We start from the raw sequence: 23,839 nt of genomic DNA, 5'->3' as shown, positions 1-23,839 counted from the left end.
AGCCCAGCTCCTAAACTCTCTAGTTCCTTGTTCTTCCCAAGCTGGACAACCAGACTTGGTCAACGCTCGGTGCTTTCTCCCCTCCGGTTGGCGATATTATTGGAATAAAATCAACCTCTGCCCGCTCATCCTATCTGGTAGATGATTTTTTTCTTTGACACTAGTGGTTATGCTTTCCCTCAAATCCCTCTCTTCTGGTCTTTGCTATCTTGCAACTTATTAGGCAGCTGAGTAATACATTACTGGAAGTGTGTGTGCGTGTGAGACCTCTCCTAGTCTACAAAAAACTTAGAACGGGTCTAAGATGCTCTGTACACGTGCTGCCTGGTACAGTATTGTAGGTGCTCAAGGCCTGTTTGTCAACAAAATATTTTCCCTATGACCCAAACCACAACTGCTAATTCTTTTAAAACACGACAACGTTTTTTTTTGTTGTTGTTGTTAAGTTTATTTGTATTTTGTTTTCTGCCAGCAGAAAATACTGATTTTTTTTGCAATGGCCAAGAGGAGGAACCCTGATCCCCACTCATCTTTTTTATCTTCTATGAAGATGCAAAATTTGACATCGAGGGAGAAATTTGGTATAAGAGAGAGGCTTCCAGAAAAACAGGACTCTGGTGTTGTGGGAGACTTCCTGGAATTTAATTCGAGATGCAGAGGATACGTAGAGGCTCCTGGGAGCCCCAGTGCCAGGTACACCAAGGTTTCAGAGCCTGAAGGTGGGATTTCTCCTTCTTCATTTAGCTTAAGTCTGAGAATATTCCAGTAGCAATATTGTTCCTTGTTCTCCGAAGTTGACCACCGTTAAATCCTCTAACTGCCCTACGCAGTATCAGAGCTTGGGAGAAAATCGTGTCTAGTTCACCACGGTCCATCTTGTGTATGCTAATACCCACATGGTAGGGAAACCAATGCACAGAAGAATGAAGGGACGTGCCTCGGGTCTTTCCCCGGGCATGCAGTTTACGACAGGCTCAGGGCAGAGATTCCAGGTCTCTCCAGCCGGTCTTCCTTCCCATGCACCTGCTGCCTTTCTCCTACCGCGTTCAGGGGTTTGTGGGGCCGGGGAGCAGGAGCTGGGTCTTGGGGGCAATAGGACGTGGCATTGGGCTCTTCTCTGAAGCCACTGCTCTCAGAGCACGTACGGTGGCGTGGAAAGCCTGTAATGAGAATAAAAAGAAACATATCATCCATTTTCGAGACAACTCTGGGTACTGGGGTTGGTAGAGGCGTCCCTGCCCCACCTGTTGAAATGTCTCTCGCTAGTGCAAGCCACACTCAGGGGGATTAGCAGCAGCTGGAGCAGCAGCAGCAACAACAGAAACCCTCATGTGACTTTCTGTTCTGCCCGCCGTGAAGTGCGGACCCTGGAAGGGTTCACTTCTTATCTTTTTATCCTTAGAAAGCAATACTTCTATCCTTATTCGTTTATGTGGATCACTGAACACTGCTGGAGAAAACGATTATTTTTAAACAGATTGTATTTATTTCTTCATTTGAGAGGGAGAGGGAGAGAGGGAGCGAGCACACGCGTGAGCCAGGGAAGGAGCAGAGGGAGAGGGAGACGCAGGCTCCACGCCGAGCAGGGCCCGACCCGAGGCCCTGAGATCATGACCTGGGCCGAAGGCAGACACTTAACCAACGGAGCCACCGAGGCGCCCCTGGAGAAAATTATTAAACCCCTACAAATCCATATTCTGTGCCTTGAGCTGAGCCCTAATATTATACATTTATTCAACTATTAATACGTGTTTCTATATAAACATTTCTCATTATTTATTTTTCATAGTAACAACCTCAAGCCTTTACTGTTGTCTTCAAATTCCTGTCTCACACTGTTTAGGGGTGACCTTTTTTTTTTTTTAGCAAAAAGAGAGAGACCGATAGGCAGAAATGTCTTTTTTTTTTTTTTTTTTTTTTTTTTTTTTTTTTTTAGGCAGAAATGTCTTGACTTCTCCAGATGACCAATGTAACTGTGTTCACGCTTGTCCGTTTTCCTTTCCTCTAATCTCAGATAAAGATTTGTACGTATGCTTCATGGCTAAACCCTCCAAAAGCACTTTATGTGTATATATATATATATATATTTCCTTTTTATTATAACAGCTTTATTGAGCTATAATTTACATACCATCAAATTCACCTTTAAATCCCTTAAAAAGTGTACAATTGTTTTTAGTAGATTCATGGAATTATGCAGCCATCAACTCCAGAATATTTCTATCACCCCAAAAAGAAACCTCTTACCTATTAGGAGGGCACATGATATAATGAGCCCTGGGTATTATAGAAAACTAATGAATCAGTGACTTTATGTATATTTTTAAATTAAGTTTTTAAAAGTGATTGGATCTCAACTCATTCCAATTTTCCAATGACCTCACAGCATCATTCTCTCATCCTTCCTGAACCATGACCACCCCCACCCTATTGATTCCTCCCCTTCAGCAAATATATATGCTTAAACCTTTCCCATCCTAGAAAAAAAAAAAACAGAACACTTTTTAGAGTCTCTTGATTCCTTTATCTACTTTATTTGCATAACTTCTTAGTTTTCACGTTAATATTTTAAATCCTTGTCATATAAATAGAAATATTCTTATTGATATTTCTTTCTTTTTTTTATAAATTTATTTATTTTTATTGGTGTTCAATTTGCCAACATATAGAATAACACTGAGGTGGGCACTTGACGGGATGAGCACTGGGTGTTATTCTTATTGATATTTCTAATCATTGTGTAGTTGCAAATCCAGTGATATCCGTGCATTCTCCTTCCTGCTGGATATTTTATGACGTTTGTTACTGGAGAATATACCCTCCTTCTTGAACCATATCTCACTTGGCTTCTATTTGAAACTTTCTTTTTCCAACCCCTATAGCTACTCTTTTGTGAACATCTTGTATTTGATTGATTTTTAAATATTGCTGTTTCTAAGGGTTCCTTTTACACTTGAACTTCTGACTCTGCATACTTTCCCTAAGTGAACTGCTATGTCTCAAGTCTTCACCTGTTATAAGGAAGCCTTGAATTCCAACAAACTCTATCCTCAAGCTCGTATACCCAGCTGCCTCAGGGACTTCTCTATTTTTAGTATTTCAGAACCGCCTCCAACTCATCATATCTCAATCTTAACTCATCAGATTATTTTAGACTTGAAAATAGACAAACAAGATGACCATATTTTGGTAACTGGGAGCAGTGTGAGAGTTTCTCTTTCCAAGGCTATTTTACTACTTTGTTGGGCAGGGGTCACCTCACAAATTGATGTTGAGTAGAGATGCAAGTACTTTATTTCTGGTGTAAACGATCATCTCAGAGATGAGAGTCGATGCTGTTGCTGCTGGTGACTAGTTTTGTAGCTGACTCAGGTGTCTGTTTATAACTAACTTCTCAAATACTCTTTGGACCAATTCAAATACATTATTGGAATTCTTTTTTTATAAGGTTTTATTTATTTATTCACAAAAGACACACACACACACACAGAGGCAGAGGGAGAAGCAGACTCCGTGCAGGGAGCCCGACGTGGGACTCGATCCCGGGTCTCCAGGATCACGCCCTGGGCCGAAGGCAGGCACTAAACCGCTGAGCCACCCAGGGATCCCCCATTATTGGAATTCTTATTAATTGATGAGTTGAGTAAAATCTTTGAATATGTTTGTCTTATATTAACACAAGTCATTATTTTGCCTTTTTGAAAATTATACTTTAAAATATTTGCCTTTAACTTGCTATTTCTACTGTATGTCGTTCTTAATAAAAGGACTCAATATTCACTTAGTCATTCAAGAAGAAACCTGGAAATTTCCCCATGTTTTTTTTTTTTTCTTTTCCTCCCTCCACCCCTCAAACATAAGTCTGATCAGTCCTTGATTTAGCCATTGGGCATATTAAATATCTCAGGGTGTCACACTTCCTCTCCATTCCCAGTATGCTCGTCTTATTTCTGGTGGTCACATTTCTCCTTTGTCTTTTGTGATAGCCTTTTAAATGATTTTTCTTTCTACACTGGTTTCTTATTCCATCCATTTCCCATATTTCCACCAGAATGAGCTTTCTAAAAGACAAATCTAATCATATAACTTCTTTTGTACATTTCTTTTTTTTTTTTTTTTTCTTTTGTACATTTCTAAGTGGCTCTTTATCTTTCTAGACTAAATCAAAACACTTAAAATAACATTGAAGACTTTTGTTTCATACCTAATTTCTTTTTTTTAAATTTTACTCCTGTATGCCTTTTTTATATAAATTTATCTTTTATTGGTGTTCAATTTGCCAACATATAGAATAACACCCAGTGCTCATATCTAATTTCTATTTATCTTTCCTATTCTTAATTTTTATCTCCCACATATCCGCTTTCTCCCAAATGGCACAAGGTGTAGTTTCTGAAGGTTTTATGATATTCCATTTCTCTCTGCCTTTGAACATGCTTATCTCTACTACCTTTAGTATATCAGTGTCTTATTGCTTCTTCTACTTTGCTCCACCATTCTTCCCCTGTTTGACTTTTACTCATGTGTCCAGATTCATCTGGACATGTCATACTCTGGGAAGTCCATTTTTCTATGTCCCTGTGGCATGTAAGTTCCGCTAAGTACCAACAGACAGCTTTGAATTACCTGCTATTTGGGACCATTTAAGACTAGTTCCCTTCTTTATCCTATGCTCCGCACCAGCCTCCCCACATAATCCTGGCTGTCCTCCCCCTGCACTGCCACCAGCAGAGTTGTCCATAAAATCCAACTCCTACCTCTAGATATGATCACTTTGCAAATAGGATATATGTTAGCCTGTGCCACCTCAGATCTGGCAAAAGAAACAAACAGCATCAAAAAGCAAAGAAACCAACAATCCAATCATGAAATGGGCAGAAGACATGAACAGAAATCTCACAGACATGGCGAACATGCACATGAGAAAATGCTCTGCATCACTGGCCATCAGGGAAATACAAATCAAAACCACAATGAGATCCCACCTCACACCAGTGAGAATGGGGAACATTAACAAGACGGAAAACCACAAATGTTGGGGAGGATGTGGAGAAAGGGGGACCCTCCTGCACTGTTGGTGGGAATGTGAACTGGTGCAGCCGCTCTGCAAAACTGTGTGGAGGTTCCTCAAAGAGGTAAAAATAGACCTGCCCTGCAACCCAGCAACTGCATTACTGGGGATTTACCCCAAAGATCCAGATGCAGTGAAACGCCGGGACACCTGCACCCCGATGTGTATAGCAGCAATGTCCACAACAGCCAAACTGTGGAAGGAGCCTCAGTGTCCATCGAAAGATGATGGATAGAGAAGCTGTGGTCTATGTATACAATGGAATATTCCTCAGCCATTAGAAGCGACAAATACCCACCATTTGCTTCGACGTGGATGGTACTGGAGGGTGTTATGCTGAGTGAAATAAGTCAATCGGTGAAGGACAAACATTATATGGTCTCATTTATTTGAGGAATATAAAAAATAGTGAAAGGGAATAAAGGGGAAAGGAGAAAAAATGAGTAGGAAATATCAGAGAGGGAGACAGCACATGAGAGACTCCTAACCCTGGGAAACGAACTAAGGGTGGTGGAAGGGGAGGAGGGCAGGGGTTGGGGTGACTGGGTGGCAGGCACTGAGGGGGACACTTGATGGGATGAGCACTGGGTGTTATGCTATATGTTGGCAAACTGAACTCCAAGAAAAAATAAAAAATAAAAAAACCTTGGCCCTGCCTCTTATAAATTTGATAAAGGTCAAACAGCTTCAATTTCAGCAATGGGACACTAATAGAACGGGCTCTGCATTTGACATTGTTGAGTGTGGTACAAATTGTGAGGAATGATGAGGATTTGGGAGGAAGATTAAGACTTCTTCTCTGGCAGAGACTAAATGAGAGGGTGGAAGGGAAGAAAACTGATAGCCGGGGAGGAGATCCTCTTTTAACGGAAGGTCCCCTTGGGGTAACTACAGAAAAGCATTTACCTTATGTAAATTAGCTAGAAAGGAAAAGGAACACCCTTTTAGAAGATGAAGACCCTTGAGGTTTTGGGTGATAAGCACAGCAGAGCTGGATTTCAACTCCCTTTGTTTCTTTGAGTCTCTTTGTGCAACGGTGAGGACTATACAGCTGGACCCCATGGCCGGCTGGGTGCTGCTACCTTCCAACCCTTGCTCACACCCCTCTCATGCCTGATGACAAGTAGTAGGTGAACACTTGGGGCTTGATACACAGCTTCTGGGAGATCATTAATCCCTGGAGGTAATTACAGACCCTGGAGGAGGACTTCTCTCTCATTCGATCTGAGGAACTGCCCCAGCTCACTCTGCCTTTGATGGTAGTGAGTGACTTTCCCCTTTTCCATATTTATCACATAGGGTTTAATCTCAGGTGCTTTCACAGGGATCCCCCCATTCTGTGATGTCTTAAAGGATGAAACAGGAGTGGATCAAGAGAGATAATTCATAGCTTTGCAAGAAAAGATAATTAAAGAAGTGTATGGAAGATTTGGGAACTCACGGTGACCCCCTGCCTGAGTCAAAGACTGTGTCAGTGAAGAAGAGATCTCTTAGTCTTCTGGTGAATCACAGAAGGGAAATCCGCAAAATCATTTCCTCATGGGAGTTACTGTGTTTCATCCAATCTGATAAATCATCTTTTGTAAGGCTCAATTATCTTACATTTCACTAAGGAGGGGGAAAAATAGAGACATTGGATGATATTGCCAATTGTTAGAGATATTAAAATGTGGAAAATTGCATGCCTTAGAAAAAGTGAGGTACAGCATTTCTAACCGCAACGTCTTGTGCTGTAATGAGGCCTCATGACCCTGGCAGAAGGTGGAATCTAGCTCCTTATCCGAAATGTGTAGCTCCTAGCAATACTTTCTCCCTGGAAATTCAGTTCTAATCTTTCCTTCACTGAAGGACCCAGCTTCCTCTGGCAGACATCTTGGCATTATCTTGTGCGAGGCTGACATCTGCTGGACAAATAACACTCGAGCGACGCTTCGCATTTTAGAGTAAATGAAGTTATTGGCAAAGAAACCTAACTGTGGAGCATATACTCCACATTTTCTATTTTAAATTGGTAAGCCTACCAGTTAATTTCCTTTTCAAATTCTTATGCCGTGGCTGAGTATGAATGAGCTGTAGCATGAAAGCTTACCCTCAACGCATCTTTGACATATGAGGGTAAAGCCCTTTGATTGAAGCAGTTATTCTCAACCCTCATGATTCAGTGGAGTCCATGTGATGGACTGTTTATAAAGATGGCAGGACAACCTTCCCACTCCACATGCCTTTTTGCAATGTGACCTTGCCATGCTTGTTAAAGAGTAGTCTGTTTTCCTTCCCTTGGAGCCTCGGTTGGCCTTGTGATTTGATTTAACCAGGAATGTAGTAGAGGGGACATGGTGAAACTTGCAACACACCCACAAAAAGAAGTGTTGCAATTTCAGTTTTAGCTGAACATCCACATAAGAAAGACACCCATCAGCTAGCCTGCCAAAGAATGACTCAGCACACGGACGGCGTGCCCCCTGACAGTCAACACCAAGGTCCCAGACATGTGGGGGAGCCCATTTTTGACCTTTCAGTCCAGGCCAGCCAAATAACCAAAAACCGCTGCGTAATTGAGCCCAAGTGAGACAAGCAGAAGAACCTTCTCATAAACCCACAAAATAGTGACAAAAAAGAAACAACTTTTGCTTTTAACCACTGCATTTTGGATGGTTTGCTGTGCAGCAATACGAAAGTTTTAAGAGAAGAATAACAAATGATGGGGATCCCTGGGTAGCTCAGCGGTTGAGCGTCTGCCTTGGGCCCAGGGCGTGACCACCTTCAGGGTGCAATCCTGGAGTCTCGGGATCGAGTCCCACGTCAGGCTCCAGGCATGGAGCCTGCATCTGTCTATCATAAATAAATAAATAAATAAATAAATAAATAAATAAATAAATCTTAAAAACAACAACAACAACAACAAAAAACAAATGATGCCCAAGCCCAAACCCTAGAGATTTGCATTTAAATCTATAGGTTGAAGTCTAGGAAATAGCAACTAAAAAAACTTGTAGGATTGAGAATCACTGTTCTAAATATTTTATGCCCATGATTACCTTTTCTAAAGTCAGCAGCAGCTGCGGCAACATCATTGTTACTATGATGATATGTTATATTACTCTGACACATTCCCTGTAAGGTGTTAAAATCTACATAAATGCCTAGTCCATATATATATTATATAATTATATAATTATTATATGTATAATATAAATAACCACTGAGCGACCCGGGCCGCCTGATTCCTATCCTAAACTTTACTCAACTGTATAAAAGATATTGCTGCCTTCTGATATTTAGCTTTTTTGTAAGTGACTACTGGATACATATAATTTATATACCTGGAGATGAAAGCAATGAGTAAAAGGGAAAGAAGGGAGGGGGTCCCTGGGTGGTTCAGCTGTTTAGCACCAGGGCGTGACCCTGGGGTCCCGGGATCAGTCCCACGTTGGGCTCCCCGTAGGGAGCCTGCTTCTCCCTCTGCCTGTGTCTCTGCCTCTCTCTCTCTTTGTGTCTCTCATGAATAAATAAATAAAATCTTTAAAAAGAAAAGAAAGAAGAGTGACTAGGGCCCTAAAATCACCGAGAATGAAGATTAAAAGAGTTAGAATTGTAAAGATCTTTGAGATTCTGGAAAAGTAACACTGCAACTTTCGAGTATTCACCCAAAATAACTATCGGTCCAGGAAGTATGGTAAACTAAGACATTTGAAATTGAGGGAATTCTAAGCAAGACTCATTGACTTGATTCAAGAAGGATATCAATTTCTACTATCTTGGAAAAAGCATTTATTTATTCATTCATTCATTCAATCGTTCATTTACTCCTGATGCCATCTTCTCTGTGGTACTAGGGGATAGGTGACAAAAACTACAGAAGCTGCATTTATACTTAGTTTAAATAATAAATCTTCAGCGAAAATATCCAAAGGTATAAGGGATACCTCTGATATAATGCACAAAAGTTGTATGGAAAGACATTTTAGCTGCAGTAACCACCTATGTGACATTCACTGTCCTTCCTTAATTAACAAGGAAAGGAGAGCGAAGGACATCAGACCCTCACTGCAGGAAGAAACTCAGAGCCTAAGGGAACATGGCTGTGAGATACCTGGGGTTTTCCCCACGTGGTGATGTAGGCTGATTAGAATGTCTCTATAAGCAGGAGCTGGGATGAAGCTCTTTACGGTTGGTTCTCACCTGTTAAAAAACTATAGCAGTGCTTCTCAAACTTCAGCATGCAAATAAATCACCCAAAGATCTTGATAAAATTGTGATACCTTAATTCTGGTGTGTGGTCTGGGATTCCACATTTCTAAAAAAATCCCAAGTGATGCTAATGCTGTTGGTCTGCAGGCTACACTCCGAATATTAAGGCAATACAAAATTGACCCTAGAACACTTCTCAGACTGTGATTGCCAGGCCAGCAGCATCAGTATCACTTGGGAACCTGTTAGAAAAGCAAATTCTTGGGCCCTGTGGAGGGTTTCTCAATCAGAAACTGGGATTTGGGGCCCAGACATCTGCATTTTAACAAGCCCTCCGGGTGATGCTAATGTCCGAGAACCACTAATCTAGAGAAGTATCTAACCAGCCATAATAGAAATACCTGAGGGGCTCAAAAACAACAACAACAAAAAAAAATCAGGCACTTTCCATGCCATATCAATTAAATCAGAATCACAGGATGAGGGGGCACTTGGTTGTGGGTATTTTAAAAAATCTTCCTGGACAAATACAATATGTAGCCAGGTTTGAGAATCACTGCCTGAAGGAGGGTGGGAGGGGGAGAGAAAGAAAGGAGAGAGAGACCTACTTACTTTTTGAGTCTTTGTTAGCAGAAGTCTGGTGCAGGTGGAGGTGTCTGGGAGCATCGGGCCAGCAGCTCTTCCTTCTCACCGTGGCTGTGCACCTGTAACCAAGATCCCAGCAGAACTCAGGGCCAGTGGGGAAAGGTCTCAGAGGGCAGGTGGCTGTAGGGGAAAGAGGCTGAGTGTACTTGGGAGACTCGGCTTCTTCTCTTGCAGCAGGAATGTGTGGTAGTGAGGAAGTCAGGAGCTGAGGTGCAGCTCCATGCCCAGTGGTAGGTGACATGTATGTAAACAATATTATAAATCGTCACAGCTTCTCTTGGTGGCAAGGATCTGAGATCTTTTTGTAAGAGAGCTCAGCACTTGATGGCAGTACTGCAAATAGTCCCAGACCAGAGGAATCTCGAGAGTCCACAGGATGAAGAGCGGGTGGGCCAACAGAATGTGCACACCTGGACCCTGCACTACCCCTTCTAGAACATGCTCTAGTTACACAGGATACCCAAATACGCTGCTGAGATGCTTCTAAGTCTGCCTCAGACAATTGCACTGGTTTTGTTTGGTGTCTTTTGTCTTAAAGGGTTAACCTCTCTACCAGTATATGCACCCTCAGGCATGACTGATGACCAGTAGAAGGCTATTTGTGTGGGTAGAGGGTGTGTGGCTTTTGGATATGCAGGCCAGGTGCTCACACACTTCTGTGCAAAGTCCTTTATGGCTTAGGGCAGATCTGGGCATGGGAAGAGAAGAGGACAAGCCAGAGCCGGGGAGTGGCTCTGCTCACGCTGCCATGTTCTTGCACAGAAGTCTTAAGAGTCTGAGAATATTAAATTTGAACCTGGGCTTCCTGGGCTTCCTTTATGGCTACATATTCATTAAGGTGGAAGAGACCATATTTTATTCAATAGCATTTTGCATGGTGTATAACCAACCTCTATTCGTACTCTTGTGTGGATCCCATAAATGACAGAGCCAGGTGTGATGAGGAACTCCAATGAAGATCAGCTCGGATGAGGAAATGGAAAAGCTCTGAAAAGCTGGATGCTATTAAGAAATCAAGTCTATTTATCTTTCTCCATCTCTACTAATCTGTTCCCAAAGGTTTCTTAATGTAATTCGAGAATTGTTATATCTGGTAAGGACAAGGAGCCTGGATTCCCTTTACCCAAAGGCAAAAATCCAGAATCTTTCTCTGCCAGTCTCTCTCTCACCCCCTACCCACTCACCTCCTCCAAGTCACAAGTGTCCTGCAGCTGCGGGGTTAGAGACCGGTACAGGGCTGGTTGCTCTTCGCTCTGCTGGTTGATGGACAGGTCCAATGACTTAACCGTCCTGTCCATGGGATTCTTTTGAAACAAGCTCTTTCTTGCTCTGCTCTTTCTTTCCCAGAAAGTCTCATCGTTGGCTCTATGGACTTCCTTATTGGTGGCCTGTAGACCCCAAAGCTCTCTCTTTACCTGTGCAGGGTCTGTGCTCCACTGTAGATCTTCTCTGGGCAGAGAATGTGTGCAACAGGTTGCCTCTGGTTTAGGATCCAGAGTCTGTGATAGTGCTTGCATTGTGGACATCCCCTCTTTCCGGCAAAAGGTACACGGACCAGAAGAAGTGGGCAGGTTTGTTTCCCTGACAAAGGGCACAAGATCTTCCTCTGAGCCTGGCCCAAATCCAGGATCTTGCTGGAAGACCAGCTTCTCTCCTTTCACTCTGTCCATTACTTCCCATACCACTTGGTCCAAACTGTTCCTTTTGGGGATATTATGGAGTGGTGACAGTCGATCTCTGGGGCTTGTATACAGGCACATCTTGGATATGGCTTTCCGGAGGCGTTCTCTGGGTGAGTGAGGTTCAGATTCTGGAGCCAGAATCCTGATAGATGGCACATCGGTTGGGTTGTAATTCCAGAACATGTGGGATGGTGTGAACTTTTGGACAGGTGTCTTAGACACATAGGAGTAGAGACAGAAGAAGGCGTCAGCAGTGACAGCAAGTGTTTGCACTTGCTTAAACCTGCCTGGACACAAAGGTTGAAGATGGTGAATCTGAGGGCCATCGGTAAATTACCTCTTGTATCTCTTCCTTCAATAGCCTTTCTAAGGCTCAAAATTCGGGAAGAAGATGTCATTTTCCCCACCAGTGTTTCTCCAATTTAGGTTCTCACACCCAGGATCCCCTTTCTTGACTCCTTGACTCCCCATCCTGAATAGACATTTTCCTTCAGTCCAAAAATTAATTCCATATGGGATGAGGAACTTTTCTACTTCTTGATTTAACATATCTTTTCGGTTGTCATTATATTCTAAACTATGGCTTCTACTGCTGTTTGCTTTAGATGATAGACATGACCCCAAAAAGGACAAAACCAACCTCATTTTCTTAGTAACAAAGCTTTAGGGTCCTAGAAGGCTTCTGAGTAATAACAAATTGAAATAATGTCAATTACTAGCCAATGGACTAGGGTACAGAAATTTTGATGTCACTTTTTTTTTTTTTAAGTAAACTCTATGCCCCATGTGGGGCTCACACTCATGACTTTATCATTCTATTAGACCTTGCATCACACAATATGGTCCCTACTCTAAAAACATTGGCACTGCTTGGGAACTTGTTATAAATATAGAATCTTAGACTGTATCTTGAGCATTTTAACCATATCCTCTGATAATTCATATGCACACCCATGTTTGAAAAGCACTATGATAAGTGCTTTTCATCTCTTAAAAAACTGTGAGCTTCCAAAAGGCAAGAATCATGTTTCTCTTGTCTAGTCTGTTCATACAAAATTTAACACCTAATTTTGTACCTGGCACATAAAATGAATTCAATCAATTACACTCTAATTTTAGTGTGCCTAAGAATCATCTAAGGTCGTGGAAATCCTCCAACTCAAAATCTTTGTTACGGCAGGTAGAGCTCAGGAGTGCAGTTTTGCCAAGCTTATTTTAAGTTGAATCTGATGCAAAGAATCTGAAACAAACTATCAGGAACACAATGTTGGGGATGCAGCAGACTATAGTTTGAAATGTATTCTAACATAGAGAATATTTGATTTCTCATCGAGCTAGAGAAACCCTTTCATATCTTTCCTTAGTATGGAATCAGGACAGCTTAAGTAGTTGTTTGTTGGATGTGGTCTAAGGATTACAAATAAGAATCCTGTGTGCGTGTTTAAAGTAAATACTTCTGAGCCTTTTCCCCCATGTAAAAAAAGTAGCCTGTGAATATGAGTATTTTATAAAGTCTATGGACAATTGAATATATTTAACTTTGAGAACAGCTGCCCTAAAAGGAAATGATTTTAATACAGTGGCTGTAAGTGGGGAACATTCTGTTGCTCCAAATGAGAAGTAAAAGCAGGTATAAGGTTTAAAGACACAGTTCGCATTTGATTCAACTAAAGGGGAGAAGGCCTAAGAAAGCAATAGTGGTACGAGGTCTCTTGATGATTATTTCTTTGAGAGAAGCAGACATCAAAGTTCTCCATCTTTACTGAAAACAAGATGCCGGGAAATAGACACAGGAGACAAAGTGTAGAGTGAAACTGACCAAGAGAAAGTAAGATCTGGAGCCACCGACCCCTGTTCATGAATGGCAGAGAAATAGAGATCTATGGGAACACTCACTGGCCAGCATGAGGCAAGGGTCCTCCATCTCAATCCTCCGCACCTGGGACTTCAGGAAGAGCTGGAAATCAATGCCTTTGGCCTGAGAGGGGGTGGTGAAAAATCGGGCAGGAATCCGCGAAGTGTCCTTGTGGTCCTCTTGGCCAAAGCCCAGACTGAAGAGGACATCCTCTGCGTCTTCTTGCACCTTGTCCAGAATCTCAGAGATGCTGAAAAGAGGGAGTTTGATAAATAGGGGCAACTTGGAGTTACAGAGTCATCCAGAGGATTTATTTATTTATTTATTTAAAAGATTTATTTGTTTATTTATGAGAGAGAGAGAGAGAGAGAGAGAGAGAGAGAGATCATCCAGAGGATTTAATAAAATTGTCCGGAGACTGAACTACCTTTCTGATCTACTTTCCATGCTGACTTGGAGAAAAGCTTTCACTCTGTGAACCCACATTTTCATGTCTGAAACATGGGAATTACGGTCCAGGCCTGGTTTAGAAATTGAATTAGAGTCTATCATACTATTTTAATTTTTAGAAAAATTTAGTTTATTTGCTTGAGAGAGAGACAGAGAGCGAGCAAGCGAGAGCACAAGGAGGAAGAGAGGTGGAGGGAGAGGGAGAAGCAGACTCTCCCTGAGAAGAGAGCCTCATGCAGGGCTGGATCCCAGGACCCAAGGATCATGAGCTGAGCAGAAGGCAGACGCTTACCCAACTGAGCCCTCCAGGCGCCCCTATCGGAATACTTTCCACATCATTACTGATGAATGAAAATTTGCTATGAGAGGGATATAAAAAATCAAAAGCATTCTAGATTTAAAGCAATCTTGTGGTTCTGTTATTAACTTATTGCTTCCCACCTGCACACACCATGGTTTGGCTGGCTTTTGTCCCCACCTAATGGCTGCGTGGGACAACTAGGTAGGAAGTGTGTAAGAAACACAAAACTTTATTTTTACCCTGAGGGTAAAAATTAACCAATGTAGGTATGTTCAAAACCAAATTTTGAGGGGATCCCTGGGAGGCTCAGTGGTTTAGCGTCTGCCTTTGGTCCGGGGCTTGGTCCTGGGGTCCCAGGATGGAGTCCCACGTCAGACTCCGTGCATGGAGCCTGCTTCTCCCTTGGCCTGTGTCTTTGCCTCTCTCTGTGTGTCTCTCATGAATAAATAAATAAAATCTTTAAAAAAAAAAAACCCTGATTTTGAAGGGTAGACCCCTTTGTAGCGCTGTTTTCAGGACAGCAGCCTTGCACTACAGATCACTCTCTTGGTATTGCTCTCACATGTATCTACATCCAAATCTGTGTACCACCAAGCCGGGTGACATGAGAGCTCAATAACTACCCACTCCATATAAATAAGTCATGGGGATGAGAGGTACAGGATAGGAGATATAGTCAGTAATACTGTAACAACATTGTATGGTGACAGATGGTGACTACCCTTATCGCGGTGACCATAGCATAATGTATACAGTTGTCCAATCACTATGTTGTACCCTTGAAAGGAGTGAAACATGGCATGTCAAGTATGCCTCAATGAAAACGTGCAGATATCTGAGCCTCATCTCTAGAGATTCTGACTTAATTGAAGTGGGATGTGGCCAGGGCTGTGGCTCAGTGAGGACAAACCACTATAGATAGCTACATGGCTGATAAATCTGAGAACTAGGTCTCAAATTCATACTTTGACACCAAATTCCAAGTACTTTTTTTATTATACTACCTTAGTTTTCATCACTTTCCACCTTCCTTTAAACTTGTGTGTGCCTTTTGTTCACCCTGATTATTAAGCTCCTAAGGGCAAGCACTTTGCTTCATCTTTTCAGTTTCCATGTAGTCATTACCTGGCCTGCATTTGGGGACAGAGAATTGCCTGAGTGAATTAGACAATCAATCAATCAATCAAAACATTTATTGTTCGTTTATTGAGTACTTCCCATAAGTCCAGGAACTGTGGTGACACCCATGCTTCACCTCCTGGTGTACAAGGTCACGTCTATGTTACAGAGCATCCAGCTCAGAGCAGTAAGTCCTTCTGCATCTCCCAGTGTTCTTGAAGCAAACAGTCATACTTCTCAAGTATGTGAGTGCATAAAGCCCCCAGTAAGTTATCCCAGAAAAATTGGGCAATTGTTCTTGGTTCCATTCTCTTCTGCCTCTCATCTTCCCCACCCTTACACCCCTACCAAACCCAGCACCTACCTTGAACTAGTCTTGTTGGTCCCACCAGTCATGCTGCTGGAAGCCAAACTGCAGCCAAGATCGAGTAGCTGGCAGGGCCGGGCTGTCTCCAGGAAGCTCCTACAGGGATCAGAGTTGATGTCATAGTAAGCTTGTGAGCATTCTGTGCCCGGGATCCAAGACATAGTCTTCTGTGTACCTTCTACCATCTACTGGGAAAACTCAGTCTAGGGCCTCATTCCTGGTTGGAAAATCTCACTTTCCCTTGTGACTCTTGAGCTCTTTATCTTTCATCTCTTTGACTCTGATGCCTACACCAGTTCAGTAGCTCCTGAAGACGACACCAGGCAGTCTGTGTAAACCTAACGCTTACCTGGAGAAGACTTTGCCATTGGCGGCCAGTAGGGTGGCTGGACAAGGAAGAGAAAGGCAAAGAGAAAGTTAGAAGGGGAAATGGAAATCATCTCAGCTGCCTCTCTGGATGTAAAACTCAGCCCCCCTCACTGCAGTCTGCCACCACTACAGGCTAGCTGAACCCCAGGAGCTCTGCTCTTTGTGGGAGTATCTGCAGTTCACCCAACGTCCATCTAGAAGGAGGCAGGTACAGCAGAGAACAAGAGGCCCTGAGCCTCTGAACTTATAAACTGTGTCAGGTGTTGAGGCGAGAGTTTCTCTGTCCTGAGGAGGAGGACATCATCCAGCCTTCTAGGCTGGAGTTCCCGCCTCACAGCGTAAGCCTCCACAGGTCCCAGGAGACACTGGTCCATTGCTATATCTCCATCCTTCATTCAAGCTCTTCTCTTCTTGCAGTGTGGTGTCCTGCTTACGCCCAGTGTTCAAGCTGCTTTGGGCTTCCTATACAGACAACAGCTTCAGAGATGTCTGGGCAGCCAATATTGTGGTGATTTTCTTTCTGTCTTTCTTTTTTTTTATGACAAAGATTCTTTACTGGAGCATAACCTAGGTGTCAGCTTGGAGATCAGGTTAAATTTTATGTGTGATAAAATCAGTACTCTGATAAAAATGATTTCAATGGCTGCTTGGTGATGTTTGGATAAAGATCAAAATATTATATCCCACGGGGCCCTGTGGTCAGACAGGAAGCTGAACATTTGCAGCCAGCCTCACTCAGTTCCTTTTATTTTTTAAAAAAATGAATTGGCAACAAAAAAAACCTCCAAAACACAAATTATAAATAAAATATAAAGTATAAAAATATAAAGTATAAAATAATATTTTAATATTTTAATATTATTATTTATTTTATATAAATAATATATATATATTTTTAATTGGAGTTGGTGATTTTCTATATTGTCTTCCCAGGGGCTAGATGAGAGCCCTAATGATGGACTGGTGGATGTCACGTCAGGCTGGTGAGGAAGTGTTCCTGGGCTCATGAAGCTTTATGGGCTCTACGTTAGATCATGATGAGGCTGCTCATTCCCTACAGGTATGACTGTGGGGAATGGGTTGCTTCTTTCTACGGTTCTTCCCTTCCTTTATTTTATTTATTTTATTTTATTATTTAATTTTTATTATCTTTATTATTTTTAATAATAAATTTATTTTTTATTGGTGTTCAATTTGCCAACATACAGAATAACACCCAGTGCTCATCCCACCAAGTGCCCACCTCAGTGCCCGCCACCCAGTCACCCCCACCCCCCGCCCTCCTCCCCTTCCACTACCCCTAGTTCATTTCTCAGAGTTAGGAGTCTTCCATGTTCTGTCTCCCTTTCTGATATTTCCCACTTATTTTTTCTCCTTTCCCCTTTATTCCCTCTCACTATTATTTATATTCCCCAAATGAATGAGACCATATAATGTTTGTCCTTCTCCGATTGACTTATTTCACTCAGCATAATACCCTCCAGTTCCATCCACGTCGAAGCAAATGGTGGGTATTTGTCATTTCTATTTTTTTATAATAAATTTATTTTTTATTGGTGTTCAATTTACCAACATACAGAATAACACCCAGTGCTCATCCCGCCAAGTGCCCCCCTCAGTGCCTGTCACCCATTCACCCCTACCCCCCGCCCTCCTCCCCTTCCACCACCCCTAGTTCGTTTCCCAGAGTTAGGAGTCTCTCATGTTCTGTCTCCCTTTCTGATATTTCCCACACATTTCTTCTCCCTTCCCTTATATTCCTTTTCACTATTATTTATATTACCCAAATGAACGAGACCATATACTGTTTGTCTTTCTCCTATTGACTATTTGTCGTTTCTAATGGTTCTTCCTCCATTCTATCCTTAGTCAATCTCATGCGTAGCCTCTTCCCTTGATTCTAACATCAGAGAGCTGGCCACCTACCCTCTGCTCCTAGGGTCAAGTCATCTTCAAAGCTGGTTCCATGGCTGAGGCATCCTGTCAAATAAGGCAAACAAAGCTCACAGAAAATAGGCTTGTATACACACACGCACACACACACATCTGCATATATGCACACCTGCCACCACGTAACCGCATCAGACATCACGATTGCAAACCCTCCCCCCAGCTATACACATATGACCTCAGAAGCCACATTCATATTTTGATTTAGAGAGACATAAACAGTCACCTGTCATTAACCTGCACCCTGTATCACATAGCCATGTACACAATCCTCTGTCGAATAGTGGGCACGTGGGGGTGTGCACTCCCATACATCTTACAGAGCTGTTTTCCCATAGCACTGGCTGTTGGCTGAGCAATCACTAACAGAAGATAATCTTTGAGTATTAGTCAGCCTGTCAGCTCTGAGCCAACATTTACTCTATCTTTTGGACCTCCCGGACTGCCTTGTGACCAATGGTTGTTTTGCAGACAGTTAAAAGGCAGCCCACATTTTTATGCATGCATACGCATGTGCGTGTACATAAACACACAAGCACTCACACACACACACGCACACACACACTTACACACACAGAGCCTTGTCACTGTCCAGATATAACAACAGATGAAATAACAGAGCCTGTACTCACCATTGTAGCCTGACTGTCCTGTTTCCTCAAAAAACCCTTCTTCAGAGTATCTGAGGATCAAAAATAATCTTAGGGGTTGAAATCACAACATTTTCCAAGGGGCCTTTCCTCAAATATTGTTTAATTGCTTTTATATTGAGGAAAACTAAGAGCCGTTATTTGACAAATTCATAGAAGTAGTCAGGGGAAGCGGGCCTGAAGTGCACTGTATCTTGGGCTGCATTGTGCCGTGTTCTGTGTATGACCCGTAGACTGTGCTGCCATCGTACTGGCCACACTGTCCACAGTCAGCGTAGCCAGCACCAAGTCTGCAGCTGCTGCAGTAAAATAGGAAAGAAGGAACATAGAAACAACACCCAGAGAAATACATCTACATAAGCAAGGGCTTGAGTGACGTCACAGATACAGATATTGATATTTTCAATTTTCTGGAGGTCAGCTTAGCTCCCTGCACCCGTGTCCTTCTCTGAGCCATGTACTTGCTGATGGTCACGTCTCCCAGGGAGCAGCAGAAACTGCATCTGGGCTAGAGATTTTAACTTTGCATTTGAAGATAGATAGAGGCTTATCAAAATTTTACAATCTCAGGGATCCCTGGGTGGCTCAGCGGTTAAGCATCCGCCTTTGGCCCAGGACATAGTCTTGGAGTCCCGGGATCGAGTCCCACGTCAGGCTCCCTGCATGGAGCCTGCTTCTCCCTCTGCCTGTGTCTCTGCCTCTCTCTCTCTCTCTCTCTCTCTCTCTGTGTGTGTGTGTGTGTCTCATGAATAAATAAACAAAATCTTTTAAAAAAAATTTACAATCTCCACAAGAGGAACAGACAGAAATTGGCATACACGGCGGTGAGAAACAACTCAGTTTCACAAAGGAAGAAGTCTCCGTCTAAAATAGGTGACCAAAGCAATCTATGGAAAGTGTTGAGCTGGGACCAGAGCTCTTGGCTGACACTCCGGCTTCCTGGCTGCTGTACACAGGGGAACTTGGATCCCTCGCTGGGAGGGATCTGTTTCAAGTCTGTTTCAAGGACTAATGCATTGTGTGGGTTTTATAGAGTTTATTTTCCTGAAAAATTTTAAAAGGGAAGTGACTCTGCCTCTTTCTCTCTCTCTCTCTCTGTCTCTCATGAATAATTAAATAAAATCTTAAAAAAAATCAACCATGCTTTCCAAACTGAATTTTTATGTCTTTTGTGAAAAAAAAACAACAACTGTGTATCACTGTATTTCACATGATCAAATGTGAAATAATACTCCAGCTAATTGAGAATGGGTAACTAATAATATAACTAGAACTACAAATATGTGCTTCTTTCCTCTAATGGATAATTACATAAAAGTGTATTTTAATATAATGTCAAACATTTTGTCAAACAAAAATATTAGTCTATATACTATTGACAAACATTTGACAAACAAAATGACAAACGTTTTGTCAAACAAAAATATTAGTCTATATACTATTACAAATATCAGTATAAATTAATATTTTACTATTTACTACTTAAAATACCATAATTTATATTGTCAACTATGAGAATACTGAGCTTTAGTCTTGCATTTAATGCTTGGGCTGCAGCTACACAGTAATGCGAGCACCAAAGCCCGCTTTTATTATAGCTACAACTAAAATACACTACGATTCCACTGTCTATACTCAATGGAAATGCCTATATGTGTTCACCAAAAGAAATAATATTCATTATAACCCAGCACTGGGAGACATAAAATCTCTATTGTAAAACGGATAAATTGTATGATAAATATACAATTTATGCTTCACAATAATAAAAAAGAATAACTCATTGTGGTATGCAAAAAAAAAGGACAAACATCACAAATATGCTGAGTAAAAGAAACAGACATAGAACACTACATATTGGAAAAGGTACCAACCTCCAGTTATGAAGTAAGTCACAAGGATGAAAAGTACAGCATCGGAAATATAGTCGATAATATTGTAATGACTTTATACGGTGCCAGATAGTGACCACACTCACCATGGTGAGCATTTCATAACGTATAGAATTGTTGAATCACTATAATCTACACCTGAAACTAATATAATTGTGTATGTCAAGTATACTGCAATAAAAAAAATACAATGGTACGTATTGTGCAATTCTATTTATATCAAGTTTAAAAGGTGCAAATTTGGGATCCCTGGGTGGCGCAGCAGTTTGGCGCCTGCCTTTGGCCCAGGGCACGATCCTGGAGAGCCGGGATCGAGTCCCATGTCGGGCTCCCGGTGCATGGAGCCTGCTTCTCCCTCTGCCTATGTCTCTGCCCCACCCCCTCTCTCTGTGTGTGACTATCATAAATAAATAAAAATTAAAAAGAAATAAAAGGTGCAAAATTTATCTGTGATGCTATAAGTTAGGTTATTGGTTACCCTTGGAAGCAGGGTCGTGAATGGATGGAGACCTTCCAGAAGGAGGCTTCTGGAATGCTGGTAATGTTCTGCTTCAGGTGTCATTGGTGTGTTCTCTTTGAAAAAACTCACTGGGCTATATATTTAATACTTGTTGGTTTTTCAGTAAATATTTTATTTTTCAATATAACTTATATGGCTATTATTTCAACAGCTCTGTTGAGGTATAACCGACATACAAAGAACTGTACATCGTTAGTATATACCATTTAAAGAGTTTGGACATACGCAAACACCCACAGTACCATCACCAATTATGGTAACAGACATATCCAACATCTCCCAGGATATCCTTGCTTCCCATACCACTGATGGGGCACCTGGGTGGCTCAGCAGGTTAAGTGTCTGCTTCTTGGTTTTGGCTCAGGTCATGATCTCGGGGTTGTGGGATAGAGCCCCATGCCCAGCACCATGCTCAGTGGGTAGCCTGCTTGAGATTCTCCGTTTCCCTCTCCCTTTGCCCCTCCTGCTCATTCTTCCTCTTTCTAGCTCTCTAAAGGAAACAGATACATCTTTTAAAAAAAATAAAGGAAAGGTTCCTTTTGAAATTTAAAAAGAAAATAGCTCTGATAAAATTTCTGGTTCTTCTAAGCAGACTCAGTGCTCTTCAGTCGATACAAGTTTGTGTTGGATGCTCATCCTACACTTCTCTTCTCTAGTTGTGCCCTGGCAGGCGTGTGCATATTCTCTATATGAGGACGAGCCCAGGATGAGCTGTGTGCATGTGGAATCTACCACGGAAGCAGGGACATGCACCTGGATCTACTGATTGAACTGAAGTTGATTTAAAATTCCATGCCATCACCCAAGTCCCAGGCCTTTCATGGGTTATTACTTAGGACATAAAATCGATGACTAGGGACTAGATCTACAGCTGCTCCTCTCCCTCCGTCTTCCACTGAGATGTACCTTAGCATCATTTCAAGTCTGAAACAGAAGACCCGAGGCACCACTCCTCCTGTATACCCAATTCATAAACAAAAGTGGGAAAGAGGATCAGATTGGGAGACAGATGTGACTATTTTTAACTTCTTCCAGCAATTTCCATAGACTTTGCCTACAGAGATTTAAGCTTAAGCCCACACAGATAACCTCTGGGCTCCTAACCCCTATCTCCAATGATTCACAGGCAACACATTCATGTCCTAGAAAACCCGAAAGCCTTGGGAGGAGGAAAAAAAAGAACAGGCATGGTTTGTAAAAATCTACGTGATCTGGACCTGCCACTGACAGGTCCGCCGCTGGATTCAATACACTGAGAGACACTAACGCTATATTACTCAGGAAGTTGGTGGGCTTTCTTGGAGAGCTCAGCAGAAAACAAAAATGTCTTGCTACTGGAGGTGTTTGGCCTGGAAAGAAGACGGAAACTATATAGTCTTAGAGTAAAATTTGAAAAGTGCCTCCCAGGCACCTGCCCACAGAGTGGACAGATGTCCAGTGAATGCAGGGTCCCTGTTTATCCTCTTTCCTCTGCAGCCTTGACAGCCTAAAAATTGAACACCCTGGGGACTCACAATGGCATATCTGGAATGCTTTTTCCTCCTTTTTTTTTCCCACTATTATCACAATCGAGTGTTCTCTCACTACCATCAACAACCATCATCCTTTAATTTTTCTAATTTCCCCGTATAACTAAAAAGTATTGCATATATATTAGGGAGGATTAGAAAATAGAAAAAAAATTGGAGATATTTTATGAATCTAATAATTTCCCCTGCAGAGACAAATGTGTGTTAAGAGATTTTCCTGTGGGCTTTCCAAAGTGTAAATACTAAAATTTTTTCAACACATAGAAAGGTAGAGAAAATATGACAAATACTCTAGTACTTGCTGCCTTATTTTCACACATGTAAGCATTTTGTCATATTCATTTCTGATCTCTGTTAATGAAAATATAAATATAATATTAAAAATATAGATAAAATTTTAAATTTCTATAACTATATTTTTAAAATATAACTAAATTTTTAAATTTTTAAATTTTCTCATTTTTATGCCCATTGCTTCTTACTTTTTCCCTTCCCAGAGGTAACCACTCTCCAAGAGTTGGTGCGTATCACTTATGGACATACTTTTCTGAGAAATAATGAAGTGTAGACAGACAGATGCTAAGTATATAGGCAGACCTAATTTGTGAAATTTTAAAGTAGCTCAAAGCACTTTATAAACCTCACTGCTCACATTTTACTACAGAGCCCAAAGCACTTGTGCATATATTATATCATTTAAGTCTCATAAGAAAACTTGAGACTTTATTATTCTGAGTCTCCACTTTATAGGGGAGGAGCCTGAGACAGAAGGAGTTTTGGTTGGTTTCTTACAGTTGGTGGCACAGATGGTTAACACAAGCGTAGGCTCAACTCTCTGAGCCTTCGGATTCACCAGACTACATTTCCAGCACATGCTTTGGCTTAGAGTTTATCTTTCTAGAAGATACGTGAGGAAAGGTAATTTCTGGGGTTTACAATCTTATATTACTGTATTCTTTTTAGCTGGAATATAGTATGTTTGAGGTCAAGAGGCATATTTTACACGACATGGCCCTCTTGTCAGTCATTTAGACAATTAGACATCAGCAAATGCACCATCAACAATTATTGATGTAAACAGACTCAAGAGTCGTTAATGACATAAAGACATTAACTGAGGTGGCTGGTTCTGCAGATACCAGGTGAGGCATTCCAAATCCTGGGGCAGTTGCGACATGCCAAAATGTGCAAACATTCTTATTACCGCCGTCCCTTCACTTCTCGAGCTGTAAGGGGCCCTTCATGGAC

At 41.7% G+C, this 23,839-nt stretch overlaps 1 protein-coding gene and 1 long non-coding RNA gene across 4 annotated transcripts in view; one reads left to right on the top strand and one right to left on the bottom strand.

Annotated features, from left to right (window-relative positions):
• Window positions 1-422: 422 nt before the first annotated feature.
• TESPA1 (thymocyte expressed, positive selection associated 1) overlaps window positions 423-23,839 on the bottom strand; it is a 35,410-nt gene continuing 11,993 nt past the window's right edge. For 2 of the 3 annotated variants that reach the window (XM_077869730.1, XM_077869729.1), the window contains 8 exons: window positions 18,633-18,682; window positions 17,977-18,030; window positions 16,031-16,067; window positions 15,679-15,777; window positions 13,486-13,694; window positions 11,092-11,876; window positions 9,875-9,966; window positions 423-1,160 (listed from right to left, as the gene is read on the bottom strand). In XM_077869730.1, the coding sequence (XP_077725856.1) occupies window positions 9,889-9,966; window positions 11,092-11,876; window positions 13,486-13,694; window positions 15,679-15,777; window positions 16,031-16,067; window positions 17,977-18,030; window positions 18,633-18,682 (1,312 nt within the window). In that variant the 3' untranslated portion in view covers window positions 423-1,160; window positions 9,875-9,888. Of the gene's footprint in view, window positions 1,161-9,874; window positions 10,028-11,091; window positions 11,877-13,485; window positions 13,695-15,678; window positions 15,778-16,030; window positions 16,068-17,976; window positions 18,031-18,632; window positions 18,683-23,839 lie in introns of those variants that run through there. The other variant, XM_077869731.1, reaches the window with a different exon arrangement.
• LOC144296691 (uncharacterized) lies at window positions 15,822-18,882 on the top strand. Its single transcript, XR_013363694.1, has 2 exons — window positions 15,822-16,558; window positions 16,984-18,882. It is a non-coding gene; the product is annotated as an uncharacterized LOC144296691 (long non-coding RNA).

This window comes from Canis aureus, chromosome 25, assembly GCF_053574225.1.
Source record: "Canis aureus isolate CA01 chromosome 25, VMU_Caureus_v.1.0, whole genome shotgun sequence".
In the NCBI taxonomy this organism is placed as follows: domain Eukaryota; kingdom Metazoa; phylum Chordata; class Mammalia; order Carnivora; family Canidae; genus Canis; species Canis aureus.
Note: the sequence above shows the minus strand (reverse complement) of the source record. Positions and strands in the feature narration are given on the sequence as shown.